This window comes from Vidua macroura, chromosome 7, assembly GCF_024509145.1.
Source record: "Vidua macroura isolate BioBank_ID:100142 chromosome 7, ASM2450914v1, whole genome shotgun sequence".
NCBI classification, from domain to species: Eukaryota; Metazoa; Chordata; class Aves; order Passeriformes; family Viduidae; genus Vidua; species Vidua macroura.
In genome coordinates this window covers 23,728,147-23,740,979 of record NC_071577.1, presented here as the reverse complement: position 1 = coordinate 23,740,979, position 12,833 = coordinate 23,728,147, and the positions used below count along the sequence as shown (strand labels likewise).

General features: G+C 38.4%; 1 protein-coding gene across 3 annotated transcripts in view; it reads right to left on the bottom strand.

The window, feature by feature from the left end:
- The window catches only part of FAP (fibroblast activation protein alpha), a 37,822-nt gene extending 26,705 nt beyond the window's left edge, over positions 1-11,117 (bottom strand). The window contains exons 1-9 of one of the 3 annotated variants that reach the window (XM_053982852.1): positions 10,966-11,117; positions 10,336-10,399; positions 9,978-10,062; positions 4,235-4,330; positions 2,292-2,386; positions 2,113-2,211; positions 1,870-1,922; positions 800-872; positions 73-193 (exon numbers count right to left, since the gene is read on the bottom strand). In XM_053982852.1, the coding sequence (XP_053838827.1) occupies positions 73-193; positions 800-872; positions 1,870-1,922; positions 2,113-2,211; positions 2,292-2,386; positions 4,235-4,330; positions 9,978-10,062; positions 10,336-10,341 (628 nt within the window). In that variant the 5' untranslated portion in view covers positions 10,342-10,399; positions 10,966-11,117. Of the gene's footprint in view, positions 1-72; positions 194-799; positions 873-1,869; positions 1,923-2,112; positions 2,212-2,291; positions 2,387-4,234; positions 4,331-9,977; positions 10,063-10,335; positions 10,452-10,965 lie in introns of those variants that run through there. The other 2 variants (XM_053982851.1, XM_053982853.1) reach the window with 2 other exon arrangements.
- Between the last annotated feature and the right edge of the window lie 1,716 nt (positions 11,118-12,833).

Here is a 12,833-nt window from a genome sequence, read left to right as displayed (position 1 = left end):
TAAAATTGATTGTGCAAACTGGAACCAATCTAAACAAAGTATTTATCATGTTGCCCTTCAAGACTTACTTACCTTCATAGACCCAGTCAGGAATACCATTAAATATTTCATTCTGTTTTCCATCACTAGTTATTTTAACTGGTGCCTCTCTAGGACTTTGTTTCAAATAGATATTATTCTGATATACATATACCTAAAGACAAGAAAGTTTCTTTTTAAGAGTACAGGCAAAAACAGGATTAGAGAAAGATCTTCTGCAGTCAATACTCCTACATTACACTAGCAAGACCTAATGAATACAAAATGGGAAATAGTACACTAATAGCCCTTGTAAATTCTGCAAGAGTTGGTACCTCAGCAAATAAATTATACATTGCAGACCAAATTCTATGTTCAGTAAAAATTTTAGAACAGATTTTAAATCATGCATCTCTAAATCTCCATTTTAAATTCATGTGTTACTCAGCATCAAAGGGAAACCGCAGGAAACCAATTGTTTTTCAGACCTTGAAACTGCATTTAATCCTATATAAAATTATGTTGGTCAATTCTGGATAAAGACTGGTGAGCAAACTGAAACATATAATGTACCTGAGAACATGGATTATTCTTCTCTTGAGACACAGACAGTAAAATCTGAACAAGTTAAAACTTTTCTTTGTCATTATTTCTCATAACCAAGATTAATAAACACAGGCCTGTAAAAAATATGGCCTAAGAAAATAAAAACCAAAGGCAGATAAATGTCTTTTAGCCATACAAAGCAAATTCATTCTAGCACTTAATTATCTTTACTAACCAATTTGTGTCCAACGGGTGACCAGGATATATACTGAATTTTATGTGGAAGCTGATTTTCTGTTACAAAACCACTAAAAAAAGGAAAGAAGTTGAGATGGCTTTTTGTGCACAGTGCAGATGGATCATTATACTGTACATTAATAAAAAAGTCACAAAGTTATTTTCTAACTGCTTATTGTTTCTTGAGCAATGCACAATTAAGGCAGGCAGAGACATGCAGTTAACACAGTGTGCACCAGTGCTAGCAAAGGCTTAAACTTAGTCCTTTGAAAACCTATTCAATAGCCTAAGGAGCCAGCCTTATCTGTTTTCAAATGCTGCACAAGCACCTACAGTCATTTGCTGTAGTTGCAGTCTGTGTTACAGTCTCAGCAGGTTATTGGGAAATATGAACTCAGCATGCACTGAGGCAGGCACGACAGCAACACACCCAGCATTTGTTGAGGATCCCAACTCACATGCAGCACCTCTCTACTCACAGCAGCTTGCAGCAACTTCTTCCTGTCACCCTGAGCCAACAGTTTCCCAAGAATGCTGCAGCGCAGTGTGGCCCCTGTTGCTCAGAACTAAGTACATTTGGTCACGCTGCTGCTTTCAGCATAAAAAGGTGACTGCAGAGGCAGATGGCTTCCTTTGGATTTGGGTGGAAAGGGGAGTGTTTTGGGCGGAAAGGGGAGTGTTTTGGGCAATCTTGGGAAAGAGACCAAATGCTATGAGAGAAGCTATAGACTTTTGAGGAATGCAGTGTGGGCTGTTACAAGAGTTTTAGGGAAGCTGAAGATTAGACCAATGATAAAAAGAATGAATTAGTGGAAGGGGATGGCGACAAAAGAGAATATTGACCAGTGAAAGTTTTAGGACATGAAATAGAAATCAATCCAGATGAAAAGAATGTATGATTTTTCCTAGAGAACATTTTTTTTTCTCAAGCAAACAAGTAACCTGACAGATTTAGACAGAAGCAAGTCAAGATGGTAGTCACATTACTACAATTTTGGAACAAATGCTTGCAAGCCCATCACTACAGTGTATGCGCCACAGCTCTCTGTAAGAAATATCAGGTCTTACCCATTTATGAGATCATAAATGTGATATGATGCTGTATAAGAGTATCTCCATAGCTGCATAAATAAAGCAAGAGAATATTATTAGCCTTGAAAAAGATAATCTAATTACAAATAATCAGCTGCCCCTCCACAGCCTATTCCCTTCTCAAGAAAATACCAAGAAACATTTATCTATGGTAAACACAATCAACAAAATACTACATAAAATTAAACATTTCATTAAGAGGTATATTAAAATAATTACCTTTGAATAATTGCTTTCCAGAGCTATGAAATATTGGTCTGATGACATCACATAATTTGAAGCATTAACTTGTTTCTGAAAAATTAAGTAGATTAGATTCTAGTTTCACTGACTTTTAAACTGTAACTTGAAATACAACTGTACTTTTCTGCCTTTTTATTAATGAAAAAGGTACATACCATTGTGCTGTTTGTCATGATGGTGGTTGCATAATCAATTTCAACATTGTAGAGAATAATATCATCCTCTGCAGACTGATGAAGATACTCATTATCTTTATAAACAAGATAAAATGTTTGTTACCTCCACAAAAGATACTACACAACATATATGATAAACAAATTCACACCTCTTTCAAAGAATAGGTTTTAAACAAATATGTTTCAGCATCTACATAAAAAAATGTTTTTCTTCTAACAATGCTGAGGTACAGAGTTATCAAGTCTTCAGAGTTCTTGAGTATGTTCTCAAGATTATACAGTGTACAGAGGATCAACTATTTACAAGTAAATGCCAGATTTTATTCTCATGTCTGATCAAGAATGCCAGTGACAGACCCATTAGAAAGTCAGTATCAAAATGTAAATGTTTTAAAGAAAATTACCTTTGCTTATCATTTTACCAGAACATTCTCTTTGTACATTCTGCAGATAAAAGCAGCACCACACAACTGATATTGCATTATCTGCCCTTACTGACAAGAGTCCTACAAAATAAGGGTGAGTGGGCTTCATTGAAAATAGAATTTGACCCTCAAGATCTGAGCTATAGTTTGGTAGAGAATAAAGAGCAGAATTTTAGCTTCATATTATTATTTTCACTGCTATAAACAGAGAGAATGAATTACATATTTGGTATAGCTAGAAAAAAAGACTAAAAGTTAAATAGGAGCCTGAAATATCGTGAAGATGTTCATTTTTAGGAAATTAGATCACCCTTGGATCTTCTGAGCACTCTTGTGTGATTTGTATAACAGTATTTGTGTTTAAAATCACCCTTAGGATGAGATATACAATTTTAACTCCTTGTTTCAAAAGAGAAGTAGACATATGGAATGCTGTAGGCATGACTATCTATGGAATCTAAGGCATGACTTTTGTGTGAGTTTTGTGACTGTTAAAAGGAAAGATAAGTCTAAGTGAGAAAGCTATAAAGAGAGAAGAAGAATATTAGGTTTAGGTATTTGTGCTGCCTTCATTCTTCAGACATTCAAACAGAATTCTAACAGTGACCTAATTTTTAAATCATACAAGTGATATCTACATACTTCAAACTGCCAATTGTAAAATTGAACCACTGCAAGCAATGCCTCACTCATAAGGCTTACTTCACTTCTAAAATTGTGGGCTAAAACTAGCTTGGTGAGACTCTATGTGAAGGGGCACTATGCTTCTTGCTACTGGCAGAGAACAGTGCTTGAGGCAGCACAGAGATGGGAGTGTTATGTGTGCTAGAATGTAATCAGGCTAGCTCCAGTCTCCCTTGGCTATGCAATTCAATGATAACAAGAGCAGCACTTCAGCCACACACAGACACATTTATATCAGCAGTAATTAACTTCATGTCTCCACCCTAAGGAACTTAGAAAGTCAGCTTTATTTTCTATGCAATATCCTGGAACTCAGGAATTTCAGCAGTGTCAGCACTTCCTTAAATGAAATTAGAACAGCTGGCCTCATTGCAGAGCCAGGTACTACTGAAAACAAAGAACAGGGCCTGGAAGACAGACTACCTCAATCATTACAAGTGGTAAGTGAAAAAGTGCTGTGAAAAGCATGGGAAGGAGATTGCTTAAGGAATGACTGACACATTGACAAATTTCTTTCACTTGCTGCAATGAGTATGACAGTAAAAGAAATAAAACACTGAAGGCCCCTGTAAAATTATAGTTTATACTTGACTCAGACATGTCTGTTGAAACATCAAATACCTGGATTTTCTAGAATGACTGACAGAACAGTAAATTTCAACCATAAGTTTTGACTAACACATTGTTTAATTTCATAGTTAGCATTCATTCAAAGTAAAGCTGGAAGGAAAATACATTTCTCAGTCTGTGTAAACCAGACTGGAAATACATATTAGAAAGGCTTATCTATGTTTGAGAAAAGGTTTTGCTTACCTGACACCCAATATGGAAAAAATGTTTTATATTGGAAGTTTCCATTCAAATAATCCTCCAAGGTAAGAGCTCTAGGACCATCATCTGTGTTGACAACTAAGCATAAGACAAAAATTTTCTGTTAATGACAAGAGGGAAAAAACGTATTAGTCCAGTGTTTTGTTTTTTCTGTATTTAGTGCCATGTGGCTACCATAGTCCTGGAGATATGCAAAGCATTGGTGAAACAGAAAGGAAAGTTCCCCGTTACTGTTCTGATAAGTTCCTTTAGCCTCTGAAAGACTCATTTTGGGAATGCAAAATTAACTAGACAAACTCATTTATTTCAACCATTTATTCACACAGACATATTTACCTGAAGACCCTGTGAGTCCACATAAGCCTTTTCCACACAAAAGACAAATTAAAGGTTGCTTGGTGTTTTTAATTTTTTTTTTTAAAGCATGGGTTTCATGAACTTGTAGAGGCAACTATTTTAATCAGGACCTTCACACGTTCAACAAATGGTCAAACAACAGGATGCAAACCCTAACTTCCAAATTTTGTACATGCCTCATTAACCATTTTTAGAAAATGGCTTGCAAAATAATCACAATCCACATATATTTCTTAGTAGTCACATGAAAAACATCGATGAGGGAATGCAGGTAAAAATAATGCTGAAAAGTAATGAATGAGTGAACCCAAACTTAAACTTTTTATTTAATGCTGCAAAAGAAAATTGACAATGATTTCGAAAGGAGACAGGTACTCAAATATTTGATTTCTAAGCAGGTCAGATAACTGTATTAAAATAATGCAAGAAGTGGAGGCTGGTTTTCTGGATGTTGTCTGGTTATATCTTTTCCCAAATCTAAACAGCTTAAGCTAGGGCAGATTTTAAAAGAAAATTCAAGGTCAATCAACTGGATAAGAAGAGTGCTGGATAAGAAGAATGAGAAGATGCTGTGCAGTTCCTGTGTAGAATCTATGCAATTCACAAGAGTGAGAGTAATCAAAATACTTAATCCTCAAAAGACACATGAACTGTTCTGATAAAGGCCAATTTTTAAAGTTCAACAGCATAATAATGTCAGCTTTCAGGTCTAGGTATTCTGGACACGATGTTTCCTCCTTAAAAATCAAAGGGACTTCTGCCAGGGTTTTCAGAGGTAGTAGAGATGTCACACTGCAGCTTAGTAGATCTTTGCCACTTCCCTTGTTTGTTCCTTCAGAGCTCTCAGATGACAGTCAGATAATCAAGATGACTCGTTGCTCTCAGGTTTCATATCATGCTCCATCACTTGCTCATTAGTTGCCCTCTCTGTTAAGATCACACTGACTTCCTGGGAAATGTTTCTTCATATTACCTTCTATGGTACTTTGTAATGATAACATATATTTTCTTCTGCTAAGTGACTATTATTTACTGTAGAATACACATGTCAGGTTGCCTGCTGACACAAGCCAAGTCTGCACTAATGCAGAAGAAAGCTGTCACAAGGAATAAAACTGAATGCCAATCCAGAGGCAAAAACCTGTCCCTATAAACTCTGAGCTAACAGTATATCCAGAAAATATCCCAAGAAGTTCAATAAGAAGTTAATTCCTCTTGCTAATACTATGACTGCATATTACAGACCTTTGATACACTAATTATAAACATAGAAGATGGCAGACTTAAAAAAAAAAAATCAGAAGATAATTCCAAAGAATCCAGTTCTAGTTATGTTGAATGATGATTACTTATCACTATCTCTCAGTTAAAAATCTCTAAGTGAATAAGCTTATTAGCAAAAGAAATCAAGATCTATTTCCAAGGTTTTTTGTATAGAAAGCTTAAAATTTGCAGTCCTTTTTGATACCTTAATCTGGTACCTGGTTCCTTCTTTCATCTTAAGAGACAATCAATATCACAAACTTCTCATCACTGATCTAATTTTCAGAGCTCTAATTTAAACCTTCCCTGTGTTAGCAATTTCACCCTTACATACTGAATATTCCATGAAGATTTATTATGACTGCTGATTTTCAAAATGTGCCCACTAAGATCTGAACTTCTACCACTGTACTGCAAAAAATTTGAAAACTATTTCTCACTTGAGTATTTAAAAATGGGAATGTTTGTTTTTAGGCAACAGAAGATAGCAGCAGCATCTTCAATAGTTTGCTTCAATTGTTGCTGATTGTCTCTTCTGTAACTAGAGACTTGTTCAATAACAGTATCTGAAATCTCTGCTCACAAACCAGACACTAACACAAAAAGTGTATCTGCAGCTCTCTATAGGCATTAATTTGGATGGCTATTGGTAAGCTTGGCAAATTCTTTCATTGTGGTTTGTTTCCCTATGAAATAGGAAGGATGAAAACAAATGCCCATGGATGAGAAGGAAGCAAACAGCAGAGCTAACCACAGAAATGATAGCTTACCAAATTTCAGCTTTGTTAACTTTCTTTCACCACCCCACTGCCTCAGTTTTAATCCTTTGTGGTCCATTTCCTCTCATTTATAGGGTGCAGTTCTGCATTTCTCTGTGCACTGAATTTTGCTTCACAGAGTAACTTGTTTTATATATTCAATGATCATAATTACTCACTCATACATTTAAGGATATTGCACTTACATGTATAATTGTAGTGATAGAAATCTGTAAACATCTAATAATTATCACTGGTTCTGTGCAGATAGCTTCTCCTTTACCTTTCAGTTCACTGTCATGAGAGAACTTAATAAAGTAAAATTTGCAGTTAATATAACTTGCAGTTATATTAAACTCAGATTAACTTTATGTGCATCACTCCATCACTCTGAAATTCTGTTTGTATTACCAGGATTATTCCGTTTCAAAGACTGCATATGGGTAAACCAACACAACCTTTTGTATTTCAAAGCTCTCCTGGCTTATGGCTTATTCCACATGTTCTAATGTGCATTCTTATAAACACAAACCTCAATTTAGCACCAGAAATTAATTCCAACACTCCTGACCCTGCTCCAAGACTTTGGTCACACTCAGCATCAACTCACGTCAACTGAACCTGCTTTTCCACTTTTGGATTTGGCTGAGGAGATGCAGAGAACACTACCTCTTCCTAAGAAACTGACTGCTCACCACTTTGTGGCTGAGCAGTAAGCTCTATGACCTCACCTGTGAAACCAGAGAAACAGGGATTGAGCCTTAGGCCCAGGCCAAGAGTACATAAGGAACAGAAATTTTGACAGACATGACTTTGGACATTCATTAAAAACAGCAGAAGAGATCAACTTGAAGCCTAAGAAATACAAACAGTTAATTGTAACTCTGCCTATGGTTCTGCTATTGCTTCTCAACTGCAGACAGGTATTTTCTTGTTTATGCTGCAGAAGAGGACTAGATATACCAGTGCACAAGTGAAAAGCTCCTTTCTGAACCATTTGGAGTTGCAGTGTCATAGCTGGGTTATCACTGTCAGGTAAATCCCACCACACACTCCTAACTCAAAGATGTGTCAAAAAATGGTCAGTGATTTCTTAGGCATGGATGCCATCTGCTACACTGATATTGCACACCCTCCTCTTCTGAGCCCCACAGAAATTGTCTAATACTTGCAGTTGCACGTATTTCCCTCTTAATATCCTCTCAAAAATTATTTTGCTGTTAACTTTTGAGAATTTTTGACATTTTTATACACTTGCATGTGTAAATCAAAACCACCTACCACATTTTGAGAAGTCTGAAGAACATTAAATGACTAGAAACTTAGCAGACAAAACCAGAACTAAATGCTTCTTCCATTTTTCTTTGCAGGTTTCTTAAGTAGAAATTTATTTGTTCTGTGTCTATACATTTCTCATATGCAATTAATTGTCTTTCTAGAGTGCCACATCCTCTCAGTTGAGCAGTGGTAAAGCCAGAATGTACAAACAACATTCCAGCTGTGTAGCCATTTCCTGTCTGTCTCCAGCTCACAAAATTTGTAACTGCAAAATTAATTTATATTTCTTCTATTTACAACTGATCAGTAGACTACTTAGAACTCAAAAAGGTTAAGGCATTTGAACAGGTAACTGCAGCACTTGCAGTTCCACCTGAGAATAAGAAGCCATAATCTGACACATCCAACATAATTGTGTGTTGGACATAACTGTGTGTTCTTCAATTGTCTAAAATGCTCCTCCAAAAGCATCCTGTGAAGTAAGATAATTTCTTTATCATCCTACTGGATCTAAATATGATGTTTGGTATGACTGGTTATTGAGTCACTATTCCAAGAGACATGACAAGAGTTCTCCATAATTGCTAAGGTACTGAAGAGGCCAGTGAGCTGTATTTGACAACAAAAAATATACATTCACTTTTTCCTACAGTATCATCCATCATCAGCTTCTTCAGGCTGCCAAAGTGATCCTTGGTCTCCAACCTCTTTGTTCCCTCACTACTATTTTTTTTTAATTTAAATCTCATAAAAATATTCTGCCTTGTCTGTCATAAAATGCAGATCTGATGGGAGTAAGTCTGACTTGATACCATACATTTACCCTGTAGTGAAAGCTCAGATTTAACCATGCTTAGCTAGACAAAAAATCTGGCACCCCACTATTGACAGTAAAGTCAAACCTGTCACTCTGAGGCACTATCTCTTCCAGCACTGCATAATATATATGCATATCTATATCTATCTATAGATAGATATACCTGATATATGTCTATCCTCATATTAAAATGCTGCATAACAGAATCATCCCTAACTCCTTCAGAAACCTTCAACCCTTCTCTCAACAACACAGGATAAACATTAGTCACAGAAATATCAGATATGAAAGAGATTCACCTCTCACAAACCCTGCATATTAACTGCAGGACTTAACTTTCACAAGACTTAAGCAGATGGTTGATTTTATAACATTTAGTTGTAAATACAAAACTGTTTCTCCATCCCAGTCCCCCTGTCCACACACACAAAAAAGAATAATAACAGAAAAAATGTCCTTTAAATAGACAGTCTTACTGGAATATAAGCCTTTTATTAATATTTTAATTATTTCAGAGGCATTCAAGTAATCTGCTATAGTGGTAAGTTCATGTAAATACTTCTGCTGCCGTTCCTAACTTGTCACAGAAAACAATAACCATCAAGTCAGTGCCACTCATGTTCAAAATTTCAAAACTCATTTCAAGCTTCACCAGAGCACTCAGCAGATCACACTGTGTTGATTTACCTAGAGCTGGCATTATAATACTAGAGCAAACTATCCATCCCTATTTTATACAATGCTGACTTTAATTTTCAAATGCAAGCTTGAATATATTCACAAATGATTCATCACACCCCATCTACAGAAAAAAAAAAAAAAGTTTAACTTGTAATTGGATACAGAACTTCTGTAATTATTACACAAGCATTTAAAAACAAATGCAAGTTCATTAAGCTAAAGAAAATTACTAACTGTTGGGGAAACTCTCCTAACCCCTAACACAGAAAAATAATATGAGAAGATCTGAGAGTTATTTTGGCAGCTGTGACTAAGAACATTATATATCATGCACAGTGAAGTTAATTCAGGTGCTTTTCACTTCAAGGAGTTCCTTGTTTCAACATCTGCTGGCATTTCAATTCTACCTTCAGGATATTTCAGCTGTCAGTACATTTCTGTAAAGTGATAAAGCCATAACAATTCTGACAGGACAATCCTAAACACGATTTGATAAACTTTTGTGAACTTTAGAAGCCACAATAGCCAAAGATACTGCATTTTACACTACATTAGATTAGAAATACCTTACCTTTTGATGGAAGCAGTATAATACACATAAGTAATAAGGAAAGCAAAAGGCATATAACCACGCCAAATATGATTTTTAGCCGGGTCTGCAGAACAGAAACAAACAATAATTACAGTTTTAGTATTGCCTGAAGTTTGCTTCCATGGCTGGTAAATAATGAAATCCTCCTTTTCTGTAACTGCTGTAATCGGTCCTAGCAACAAGCAAAAAACGTCCCTGCAGTACATATGAAAAGACTTCCCTTTCCTTCTTCTTTAAAGCAAATATTTTCACATCAGAGTCGGCCTTGTCTAGCAGTTGACAGTTTAAAACAAATTATGTAAATGCTACCAAAAGCTGAATTCAGGAGCATACAGACCTTCATTTTCCTGTCGTATTCTAAAAGAATGTAAATTCTCTCTTCTGGGTGTTGGTCAGTAGATCTAGGAGAGGAGTTTGAAAAGGCAGTGTCTGTTTTCACAGTTGGAGGCCAAACCTCTGGCAGACTTTTTTTTCCTACATACTTTTGGAAACTGTGCCAAATTTCAAAGGCTTTCCATAAAATTGAAACCACACTTTTGGGGAAGTTCTTGGACCAGCAGGGGACAGTGGGAGGCTATCGGGGTGGTGATTATGTACTTCCCATCAATTTGAGCTGTAACCAACATCTGCTCACACTAACTTGAGGTTTTTTGATACTTGGCATGCACTGTTTTTCTCTGAAAAGTATCTACTGTGTTTTTTGGCAATCCTCACATTCTCAGGACATAGTCATGACCGTATTTCTACTCTCTACAGAGAAATTAGAAGAAAAGCCGATAGCTTTATTGCTTATGTGGAATTCACATATGTTTACTTTTAGAAATAATAAATGATGGCACAAGAATGCAAAACAAGCAGCAGAAACAGTACTGTTTAATGTCTTCCACATGTGAGAATTGCTGTTTTTCCCTGAAAACTATGCACATCTATAGGCTACGTAGGAGAGCTTACAGAAGTAAATACATACAAGCCCAGCGGAAATTCTGAAATAGTTCTCCAACCGCCAATTACACCTATTTTATTTAGCCCACTGAAATGAGGTCAGCTGAAAACTGGGAAAACTCTGGAGACCGCAGTGTCAGGTTACATAATCCATCCCTTAGGAGAGCGGAGAAAGGCTGGCAAAGGGAAGAACAAATTCGCCGTGCCCGGTCCCCGACGCTCCCCACACGCCGCGGCTGCCGCTGACCCCGGCCCGGCCCGGCCCGGCCTGAGGGACCCGGCCCCGCCCCCGCGGCTGCGCTGCCCGCCAGGGCCCGGCACCGCGCCCCCTGGCGGCACAGCGCACACACACACGGGCACCGGGACAGGGACGCACACAGGGACGGGGACACACACAGGGACAGGGACACACACCGGGTCAGGGACACACACACACACACAGGGACAGGGACACACACAGGGACAGGGACAGGGACACACACAGGGACGGGGACACACACAGGGACAGGGACAGGGACACACACCGGGTCAGGGACACACACAGGGACAGGGACACACACAGGGACAGGGACACACACACACACAGGGACAGGGACACACACAGGGTCAGGGACACACACACACACAGGGACAGGGACAAACACAGGGTCAGGGACAGGGACACACACAGGGACAGGGACACACACACACACAGGGACAGGGACACACACAGGGTCAGGGACAGGGACACACACAGGGTCAGGGACACACACACACACAGGGACAGGGACACAGATGGGGACAGGGACACACACAGGGACAGGGACACACACAGGGTCAGGGACACACACAGGGTCAGGGACAGGGACGCACACGGGGACAGGGACACAGATGGGGACAGGGACAGGGACACACACGGGGACAGGGACACAAACACGGGGGGACAGGGACACACACAGGGAGAGGGACATGCACAGGGACATGGACACACACGTGGGGACATGGACACACACAGGGACACAGACAATACATACACATACACATGGACATACAATACAGACACACACTCACAGAGTCATGGGCACACACAGGGACATGGACCCAGGGAAATGGACACAGGGACATGGACACACAGGGACACAGACGCACACACACACATCCACACAGGGACACAGACACACCATGCAGACACACACGCAGATGGACATACATATATGTACATACATATACATATACATAGACACGGACATAGACACACATACACCACACACACAAATACACGTACACACACACACACACACACGGGAAATGTCACTTGCCAAAGAAGGCCACAATCTGACAGAATATTCACATAAAACTTAGGGCTGGTAACTGGAAGTTGCAGGTCGGGCTTCAGTGTGTTCATTTTGCATGCAGAGTCTGATGACTCAGCTCACCTTTCTCCCTGCTGGGACAGAGTTCATTTTCTTCTGAGGAAAGAAGTCTGCAATGGTGGTGCCTCGGTGTGAAAGTCAGGCACTGGGACTGATTTTTCAGGAGGTTAACAAGGACCAAGTAACCAGATCTTACTGAAATTCAGTAGTTAATGGGTTTATCAAATCCTCTGGCTTCTCTGAAAATTGAAAATCTAGTCGGTAAGTTTTCTGTCACACCAAATTTTCCAGCAGAACTTGGGCTAACTACAAAGAATTTATTACAGAGTATCACAAAGAAAAAACATTTAATATATTACCCCTCAAGTGGCCAAGTTACCACCTCAGTTTAACAGTATGGACTGGAATTTTAATCCTAACTGCTACACCAGCCTTGGTGAGGCAGAACTGATCTGGGTAGTATTTTGGCAATATTTATTGCATTAGACTTGGAGAGAGAATTTTTGAAAATATTCAAATTTATCATGTGGAGAAAACAATT